Raw genomic sequence first — 11,122 nt, forward strand, 5'->3', positions numbered from 1 at the left:
AACCCTTGTAGACCAGTGTATTTAATGAAGAAATAAATTTTCTTAATATTGTTCCATTTTTTTTCAGAACATATCATAGAATTATTATGGTATTTACAAGTATTTATATTTTTATTATATACATAAATTCTTTAAATTTGGACAATTTAAATCATCTAAATTATATAAAATAATATCGTATCCGAATAAGCGTTGAATCCATCTGATTTTCTCCAATCCTTTAGCATAGAATATATAATTTTCTCTTTTCATTAATGTATAGATATATTCAATAACAGTCATTATACCAATCTTCCCATTTTAATCCATGATGATTATGATAAAACCAGTTATTAGTTGTTTTATCCCGTATCGTCAACTTACATTTTTCAAAAGGAGGTTGAATAAGAAACGATGTTATATATAAATCATATGTTGATATGCTGACTTCTTTAGCAATAAATTTCCTATTAAAATGGAATCCCTGAACATCTATAACCAACGCATATTCCTCTGACATTATATAGCTTAAGCTTTTTTTTTAATTCGTTTAAAAAATAGTCTTATGAGTTTCTATAAAGGTTTATAATATTTTTTAGAGTCTAATGAAATCCTATTTAAATAATTGTAAACATAAGTATATATTAGAGCCACCAATTTTATTAACTAATCGATTACACTCCGCTGAATAATGAAAACCAAATATCACATTAATCTTTTTATATACTACATTTAAATTCTTTTTATATTTCATCCATCTCATTCTATTAAAAATTAAGAAATTTCCATATTCATATCATGTTTATAACTTTTAATATGAATTAATGTGACATCTGAGCGTAGTGTAGTATCATCTCCAGTAACCATTTCAATTTCACCGTTACTTAAAATTTTCTCGAATGCAACCTGACGATACTCAAAACAAGAAATATTCAGTTTGCGTTGAAGGAAATCACTATCATATGTACAACGAATTCTTAGCATAATATTATCCTCATATTGAAGCTGAAAATGTTTATAAAAGGGATGTGAACTCTCAATTATTCCGGAAATATTTTTCTCTTTTTGTATCAGATCTTGTCTAAATGCTTCTATGGCTTCCTGTGTTGTGAAAAACTTTTTCGGATTAGATGTAGGTGCTTCTGATGTTGTTTCAGGGATAGATGTTTTATTTACGTCTTCCTTTAATCCATTTTGATCACTTTGAGTCCATTTCATTAGTTTAAAGTTCAGTTTCTCTCTGTATTTTCAAATTCATTTTGACTCAAATCAATAGGTATTGTAGATGGGAATACTTGGATAAAACAAATAAATGATAATAATATAATAAAATTATATTTCATTTTAAGTTTCTATTATGAAAATCAAGATATGTTCTTTAGTTCGCGATCGAGATAAAAATGAAATACAAAATTATAATCAGTTAATTTATATATCTACTTTATATATGGAATATATATTTCTCTCTTTATTTTTATCATTAAAATTATTATTTTTATCGTTAGTGTTGTCATCGATAGTATTATCTTTAACTAAATTTTGAATATCCTTTTTAACGAGTTTCCGCTTATTTGATGAACTTATATCCTCTTCAACATACCGCATAGCTAATAAATCAATTTCACTAAAAACGCATGTTGTTTTGAAACTATTTAAGTTTACATTTTTATTTTTGTTTTTTAATCACCTTCATAAACTGTAGCAACTATTACAATCATACCGCAAACAGTTTCTCTTTTAACATGTTGATTATGAGAAAATTGAAGTGATCGAAGATTTGAAGGTATTTATTGAGATCTAACCAAACATAAAGTTTGCGATCTAAACCCTCCTTCAGCACTTCAGTGTAAAAAATACCTCTAAGGTTTTATCTGTTGTTATAAATACCGTTAATAATATTAACACTTTTCCATTGAGCTTGGTAAGTATAATATTATAAGGTTTCACGGTTTACCATCAATACATATTGTGATATGTTTATTTAGTATAAAATAAGTAGTATGAATCATAACAGCTTTCATTATATTTTATAACGAATATATTTTACAATTTTTTTTTTTCGTTAATCATAAGAATAACCTTGAGTTCATCGTTTCTTGTTTGCCTAATATATTAAAGGTAAACTGTTGATAAAGAACATATTTAAATATACATATATTTTAGTAATCCATTTTATACTTCATAATGTGATTCAATTAAAATGTGGAATAATCTTGAACTCAATGTTGGTGACAAAGAATATATTTATTTTGTATTACCCTATTTACATTTTATAATATGATTCAAATCAAATGCTAATATTATAAATAGAATAACCTTGATATTGATTTCATCATCATTGTTTGTCTTATAAATATATTAATGTTAAGTGGACGATAACGAACCCCCACATATACAACTTACCTACAATCCTCCTTTTTAACAAAACAGAAATATATAAAAGAAAAGTTATCAAATAAAAAATTATTCAGAAAGCCAATTTAAATCAATGACTAACTATTTATTATGTGATGACGTTTTAAACATGAACAAAATATATTTTAATAAGGAGACGAAGAAGCTTTACTTCAAGGCGGAAGACAATATGAACATAGATTCATATATGGAGATGGATCTTTAAAGAAAGGTGGTTGAAGGATCCGTTATTTATCGATAAACTTGAAGATTGTATGGAAACGGATGTTAACGAGTATACGGAACATTATCTATTGAAAAACCAACCAGTTGAATCGTTTTTCGAAATGGGTTACTACAAACCTTTTAACTATACTTTAAAATACTATGATGTAGATTGTAGTAGAGCAACCTTTATGGTGATGTATAAGAATGAAAAATAAGCTATTATTGAAATAAATGAGAATAGTGTTAATATTTATATTAAATCCTATTAAAAAACAAACTCTTTAAGTCGTGAAAGGAAACTTTTTTCCATTTTGTTAGTTCTCAATTATAGAAGTACATTTCGTTTATTGAATTTTTAATAAATATAGAGTATACAAGTACATCTCTTTCGAAATTTCTTAAATCTCTCCTAAACATAAGTATATTTAAAACTTTATTATATGTTCTTTGGTGAAAGTAGGCCTACAGGGGAATCGAACACCAAACAAATAAAAAATAGATAGCGCACCTTTATTGCAAACCTCCCGGGTGGTGTGGAATATGCAACTACTTCAAGTAAAAAAATGTAATACTTATATGAAAAAGTAAGAGTTAATAAGACTATTACTTGTATGAAAATTTGGAACTTATATGAATTAATAAAATTAGTACTAGGATGAAAATTAATGAAATTGTATAAGACAATTACTTGTACGAAAACGAATGATCTTATATGAGTTCCTAAATTTAATACTTGTATGAAAAATTATAACTTGTATGAGGTAATAAATTTTATACTAGTATGAAAACTCACAACTTCTATGAGTTAAAAAGGCTATTAGTTGTGTGAAAAATTTTTAGCAGAACCGAAAATATGCATATGAAAAAAAATATGAAATTGATAAATATAAAATTTGAACAAAATAATGCATGCAAGAAACATTAGATATTTACTCGACTTTTTTGCACATTGAGAAAATCTATGAAAATTTAAAACTTATGTGAATCAAAAAACAATTATTTATTTAATACTTGTATGAAAAATTATTACTTGTAAGAGTTAATAAGACTATTATATGAAGATTTGGAACTTAAATGAGTTAATAAAATTAGTACTTATATTAAAGTTAATGAAAATTGTATAAGTTAATAAATTTAATACAAGCTGTATTTTAAATGGGGTTTTGTATAATTATTAGTTGTATGAAAAATTGCATCAGAACCGAAAATGTACGGGGGGAGGGGAATATGAAATTTTTAGATATGAGAATTCACCAAAATAGTGCATGTAAGAAACATTAGATATTTACTCGGCTTTTATATCATTTATATTGAAAGTGATCACTTATAAAATCCCTGCAGTAAAACTCCAAACTAGTCAGGAAAAATACTAGTTTACAACTAGAATTTCCTGACTGAAACCGAACTAGTTCGGAAATGACCAGACTTGTACCAGGTGCAAAGCGATTTATTCATGCCCTGTTTTATTTGACTTGACAGTTTAATACAATAAAGTACACAAAATATTGTAACTTTTATTTGGGTATATTGTTAACCGTTATTATTAATTAAAGCATGTTTTTTTGAATAACCGTTTAATTAGTAAATGCCGATATTAGCTCCTTTTTAATAGTTACTAATTAAATACAAATTTTTAATTAATTCGTTAGTTTTAATTACATCATTATTTTGTTATTTGATTAATATAATTATTTGATTAATTTCAATTATCAATCAACAAGCTTAAGTATAGACAAAAATTAACAATATTTAATAACTTATTGAATTATTTGTTTATTTTATTCTTATCCAAATCTCAAATTTTAAACATTATTACATTTAAAAACTTTTAAAAAGAAAGGACTGAAATGCGCCAAGTTAATGAATTTAATTTATTTTAATGAAAACTTTTATTTTTTTTAGTTCAAATGAACTAAAGTATTCGTTTTATCTTTAACTAAAATGTTTTCTTTTCCATATTCAATACTATTAAAAAAGATAAAAATATAATGTTTATTGTACTTGAAAGCTTTTACTTTTAATATCATTTAATGGAAAATGCATTTAAATTTATGTTCGAAAGTTTGAAATATTTATGTATTTATTTGTCCTTTTAATTAATACTCAAAAAATTTAACACTAATTATTGGCAAATCTAAGGCTGCTAAATAAAAATATGAAATGTATTAAAGTGTACTTAATCAAAAGTTTTTTATTGTATGTATATTCATGAATTCAAAAAGTAGTGGTTTTGGCCCATAATTAGTCCAGTATTTTTTCTGTCTATTTTCAACTAGTATGAGACTGGTATATTTCTGACCGAAATTGCCATCTCGTAGGACATCCCCATGTTAAAAATACCAGTTGATTGCATGGAAAAAAAGATAGTTGGCTGACTAGTTGGGCATGCGGTTCATACTAGTTGTGAGGTAGTTTACAACTAGTTCATTTGACTACAGGGATAATAAACTATGTATACTATTCTATTAATCAGCTAACTGCTTAAAAAGGCTGTTTTATTAAACAGCTAACTGCTAAACAGGGCTGTTCTATTAAACAGCTAACTGCTAAACAGGGCTGTTCTATTAAACAGATAACGGTTAAACTAGATACTACAATCAAACACAATATGAAAAGCTTTGAAATTAAAGGATTTCTAGAAAGGAATTTTAAATATATATTAGATCATTATAGAAACATTATACAAAATGGATGTATATTAACGGAACAGATGGAAAATGGGTCTTGGATAAAATCTATATATGGAAAACATTTTACGATCTGTCCTTGGTGTAATAATGATACTGAATCAGGACCTGATACATGTAATTGTTTTTTCATAGAAAGACAACATAAAAATGTTGTGAACTTAATAAATTTATATAATAACTATTATAATGAAGAAAACAAGGAAAATATTGATTTAAAAAATCTTATATGTGAGATTAATATATTCAATAAAAATATGTTCAAATAAAACAATAAAACACATATGTATGTATATACTATCATTATAAAATTAAACGTATTTGATATTTATTCATTAAATATGTTAGCAGCGGAATTGGGAAAATTATTAAATATATATAGTTGTATATTGAAAAAAAATATGAGCAGTGCTGCTCATGTTTTACACTTTATGTCGATTCTAACATTCTTATCGACGGGTGGAGCATATTTGAATATTTATATGAGCATTCAGAATGACTCAGAATTCAACATTGAGTTCAAGATTATTCCACATTTTAATTATTATTATTTATTTATTACAGCTCTCTTGAGCCTAATTCATTACAATATATGTAGACTTAACCTAGTTATTTAATAATACATTGCTTAAGCCTAATGAAATCATTTGGAAGGGCATTCATACATGGCAATTACAACTTGAAATTACGGAACAATAGTAAACGGAAAACAGATATAAGGTAATACATTACATTATATTGGGATAGTTTTACAAAATTCAAACAACTTTCTTTTAAACTCATTGATGTTTTTACATTGCTTGACCGTATTTGGTAATTCATTATAACTTTTAAGACCCTTGTAATAAAGATTACATTTATCAGATTCGCTTTTTACATGGGTAAATTGAAGTCATTTTTCTTACGTGTATCTTTGTTGTGCACATTGCTGCCATACTTTAAGTTAATCTTTAGGTATTCTGGTAAATTATCTTCAATAATGTTTTTAACAAATTTCATCGTATAATAAAAGTGCTGTTGTTTCACACTTAGCCAACCAAGGGCTGATAACATGTCTCTAATGGGCGTGTCATATCGTTTTCGAAGAATGAATCTCATTGCTTGGTTCTGTTGTTTCTGCAATTTATAAATTTGGCTATCATTCATTATGAAGAAAATTGTTGGACAATAATTGAGGAGAGGTTTTATTATTGATCCATATACCATTATTTTATATTTCATTTTCAGTAATTTGCAAGTACGTCGCATAAAGTACATTTTTTTTTTGCTATTTTGCTTACGGTATATTCAATATGATCATTGAACTTTAGCTTCTCATCAATTTTTATACCCAAGTACGTAAAGCTCCGCACCCTTTCTATTTTTTGTTGGTTTATGTTTAAATTACGAAGTTCATGCATACCAATATTTCTTCTGGATATGACCATGTATTTGGTTTTACTAACATTTATTTTAAGTTTGTTTAAACATAGCCAATTATATATTTTATTTAAGTCATCTTGTAGTTTTGAAACAATATCAGTAATATGGTCACCACTTAACATGATTAACGTGTCATCAGCGAAAATCATTTATGTATATATTAAATAATATAGGTGCTAGCACTGAGCCTTGAGGTAGACCAACCACTATACTTCTTTTGTCAGATACCGACGATCCAATCTGTGTTCTCTGGTAACGATTTGTAATAAGACTTTGATACCATTTTAGCTCAACGCCCCGTATCCCTATATTACTCATTTATTTAGAAGTAACTCTTGATCTATGGTCTCAAATGCGCGCTTTAAGTCTAAGAAGACAGCAACTATGTATTTATTTCTGCTCAATTCTTCTTTCCAGCGAGCTAACACTATTATTATTAGTACGTCGCGTATACTCGCGCTGCGACCTAAAAGATCTATTGTGCTAAACCCTGATTGTGGTCACTCCAACCTTAGGCTATTCAAGAAATTAAGCACATTGGAGGGTGCCGTGTTCCAAATCTTGGATGGAGAAGACAATCGTTCCCCAAGGTGCATCAGTCTGCTATTCATGATACGCGGGCAGTCACACAGAATGTGCTCCGAGGTTTCCTCCGCCAGCCCACAGAACCTGCAGTCCGTCTCTACAGAAAGCCCCATTTTGTTTAGATGGTACCTTAACTTGCAGTGTCCTGTCAGGTAGCCTGTAATAGTCCTAAGACCCTCCCGGCTGAGTTCACGGAGTCTTTCTGAGTTCCTCTTGGAAGGAGTTATGAATTTCTTTGATTGTCTCATTCCCTTTGACTTACGCCAGTGGGCAGCAATCTGAGATTCCTCCCAACTCCTAAGTAGTTCTGCAGTGTATCCTATAGATGTACCACAGAAAGGCTCGGGACCATGCATTCGCGTTTGGGCCCCACGTTTTGCGAGATAGTCAGCCCTTTCGTTGCCTTCAAACCCTTCATGCCCAGGGACCCACCACAGCGTAACTCTATTATGGGCTCCTAGGCTATTCAGAAGAGTTTTACAACTGTCCACAAGCCTAGATGTCGTTTTAAATGAGTCTAAGGCCCTTAGTGCTGCCTGGCTATCCGACATAATATTTATTCTGGCCCCGTTTGTCCTTCTCCGAAGACATTCTCGAACACAGACTTCGATTGCGAAGATCTCCGCCTGGAATATGGTTGGGTATGAGCCCATTGGCAGACTTTTCTGGAACCTTGGTCCAAGCACGCCTGCCCCAGTACTCCCGTCTTCCATCTTTGATCCATCGGTATACCATACTTGGGACCCTTTGTCAATCATAGATATTATCGCTTTACAGCAGTCCCTTTCAGGAATTCTGACCTTGTAGGGCTTATCAAAGGATAATTTCGGTAGCATGATATCTGTGAGCTTGATAGCGGGATCATCCAGAAAAGGCTTGAGAACCTCCAAGTGACCCCAAAGATCTCCACTCTTCATGCTGATTACATTGGGCAGCCGTATGGAGCTCCAGCAGGCCTCCTTTTCTATCAGAATAGATAGAGGAGGAATGCCTGTAATTATACCGAGGGCATCCGTTGGACAGGTGCGCATAGCTCCTGTGATGGCCACACAGATCAAGCGGTGTAGCTTGCTCAAGGTGGCACACGCACTTGCTTTCTTTGCTTTTGGCCACCAGGCCAGTGCCGCATATGTGACAACAGGTTTCACGACCGTATTGAAAGACCAATACGTTAGTTTGGGTGATATTCCCCAAGTTTTACCATGGAGTCTCTGGCAGGCATAAAACGCCCTTGTAGCCTTGTTGGTAATGTTAAGGAGATGTGAGTTCCAATTGAGCCTTTTGTCCAGAGTTACCCCTAGATACTTCGCCTCTTCTGAGAACTCAATTTCTGTCCCTGCCAAAGTGGGTTTAGTCAAGTTGACTTTCCTTCTATTGGTAAATGGGACAACGGTGGACTTCTGCGGGTTTATTGACAATCTCTTTGAAGCACACCAGTCTTCCGTTAGACTGAGCGCAGCTTGCAATCTGGAACAAATTGTGTCCTCATGCCAGCCGACAACGTAGATGACTAGGTCATCTGCATATCCATATGCCTTGAATCCATTGCCATTTAGCTTTTCAAGAAGTTCGTCAACAACCAGTGTCCAAAGTAGGGGCGATAAGACTCCCCCTTGAGGACAGCCACGGGTGGCATTTACTGCTTGCCTGTCGTCTCCTAGTTCCGCTATTATGGTTCTGGACCTCAACATGCTTATGATCCAATCCGTTAGAAGGACAGGAATATCCTTTCGTATCATAGCTGTCGATATTGCTTCATAAGACGTATTGTCGAAAGCACCTGATATGTCCAGGAATGCACACAAAGCTATCTGTTTATACCGCAATGCCTTTTCAATGACTTGAGTTAGGCTATGTATTGCAGTAATAGTAGATTTGCCTGCCTGGTATGCGTGCTGACTCTGACACAGAGGCTTATTCCTGAGAAAGTTATCCCTTATGTGAAAGTCAATAAGTTTTTCTAGTGTCTTTACTAGAAAGGAACTGAGGCTAATTGGCCTGTACGCCTTTGGGAGTTGTGCTGAGTTTTTCCCCACTTTGGGTATAAAGACCACTTTGACTTCACTCCATGTTGTTGGTATGTGAGCAAGTAAGAGACTTGCTCTCAGCAATCTGACTAGTGGCCCTGATATTAAGCCCAAGCTCTGCTGCCGCAGGCATGGGAAGATACCATCTGGACCAGGGGATTTATATGCACTAAAGGTTGAAATGGCCCACGATATCTTTTCCACACTGACGATTCTTCCTGCTAGGCCTCTAGTCCTCCTGTTTGCGCACACAGCGTTCGCCGTGTTTGTCGAAGGACATGTGCCTTGTGGAATACATCCCGGGAAGTGGGTTTCTAGCAGAAGCCTGCTGGTTTCTTCCGGGGTGCCAGTGTAGGTACCATCTGGTCTTTTCAAAGTGCATAGGACTTTCGGATGATCTAGTTTAAGGGCCTTCTGAAGGCGATGCACCTCTGGAAGAGAGGAAATACTTCCGCAGTGCTCACGCCACGTAGCCCTTTTAGACCTTCTGAGCTCACAGTTGTAAGCGGTTAGGGCTGACTTGTAGGCGGTCCAGTCACCTGTTGACTTTGCCCTATTGAAAAGTTTCCTGGCTCTTTTCCTTAGTTTTCCGAGAGAATCGCTCCACCAAGGGACATCCCTTTGAGACTTCTTGGTTCTCAGTGGGCAGCTCTCTTCAAAACCTTGTTTAAGAACATCTTGGAACTTTCTCGCCTCGTCCTCAAGTTCATAGACGGATGAAATTGGTGCGGTAGAACCATTCACTTCCCGCTCTATGTGGAGGCGAAAGAGTTCCCAATTTGTTTTTCTGGGATTTCTGTAAACATGGTTTGTTACTCTTTGGGCTTCTATATCGAATCGAATATGCCGGTGGTCCGACATAGATACCTCATTTGAGACATGCCAGTTTGAGATAAAGGTCGACAAGCTAGTTGAGGAAATTGTCAAGTCTAGAACCTCCCCTCTTATAGCATTGACAAAGGTCGGCTCATTACCCCGGTTAAGAATAAATAAGTTGTTCTTAGTGATAAATTCAAGAAATGACTCACCTCTAGAATTGGTGTCCGAGCTGCCCCAAACACAGTGATGGGCATTGGCGTCACAGCTCATTATTAGTTTCAGCTTTCTCCTTCTGCAGTACTCCTCTAGGGCTATTACTTCCCTTGTGGGCATCTCACAGCGGTCGCCTGGGAGGTAAGCTGAAGCGAGAACGACCTCTTGTTCTCCCATTTGAGTGGGCACTTTAGTCCATACAGCAGCTAAGTCCTGTTGTGTCAACTCTGAAATGGGAACAAAAGTCATGTTATTACGTAGTAATATGGCCGCTCTGGGCCTGCAGTGTGTGGTATCGTAGATTATCTTACCATCACAGTCGTTTAGGCCTTTAATAGCCCCGGCGAAAACCCACGGTTCTTGGATGAATGCGACATCCAAGAGTTCTGTTTTGAACCTCCTGCATAAGACGTCAGAGGCCGCCTTTGCATGATGGAGGTTCACTTGCAGGCACTTGATGTGCCTAGGCCTATCGCTTGGGGGGTTTGCCATTTTTCGGCCTTGAAGCCCGCTTGGCCATCTTTTTCCCCCTATTGGTGGCCATCAGGGTCCTCTCCTCCATTGAAATCTCCCCTCGACCTTGTCTCCGATTCGCATTTAGCGGAGGACGGAAGGGATTTTGGGCGAAAGGGGCCTTTGATCTCTCTGGGCTGGAAGGTACCCTCTTTTCCGTGCCAGGAGTGTCTTCTGAGCAGCAGGGCCGCTCTATGGACTCCTGGACAGGTGCTTTTTCCCTCTCCGCTGCCCCTGACTGCTCTGAAGGTAACC

General features: G+C 34.1%; 1 protein-coding gene across 1 annotated transcript; it reads right to left on the minus strand.

The window, feature by feature from the left end:
• Positions 1 to 6,161: 6,161 nt before the first annotated feature.
• On the minus strand, positions 6,162 to 10,891 carry LOC118736055. Its single transcript, XM_036466163.1, has 3 exons — positions 10,666 to 10,891; positions 10,351 to 10,581; positions 6,162 to 6,259 (listed from the first exon to the last, which is right to left on the minus strand). Exons 1-3 carry the CDS (start codon positions 10,844 to 10,846, stop codon positions 6,162 to 6,164), a joined length of 510 nt encoding a protein of 169 aa, XP_036322056.1. The 5' UTR covers positions 10,847 to 10,891.
• Positions 10,892 to 11,122: the final 231 nt, after the last annotated feature.

Source organism: Rhagoletis pomonella, unplaced genomic scaffold (genome assembly GCF_013731165.1).
Source record: "Rhagoletis pomonella isolate Grant_MI unplaced genomic scaffold, Rhpom_1.0 Rhpom_scaffold_00003, whole genome shotgun sequence".
In the NCBI taxonomy this organism is placed as follows: domain Eukaryota; kingdom Metazoa; phylum Arthropoda; class Insecta; order Diptera; family Tephritidae; genus Rhagoletis; species Rhagoletis pomonella.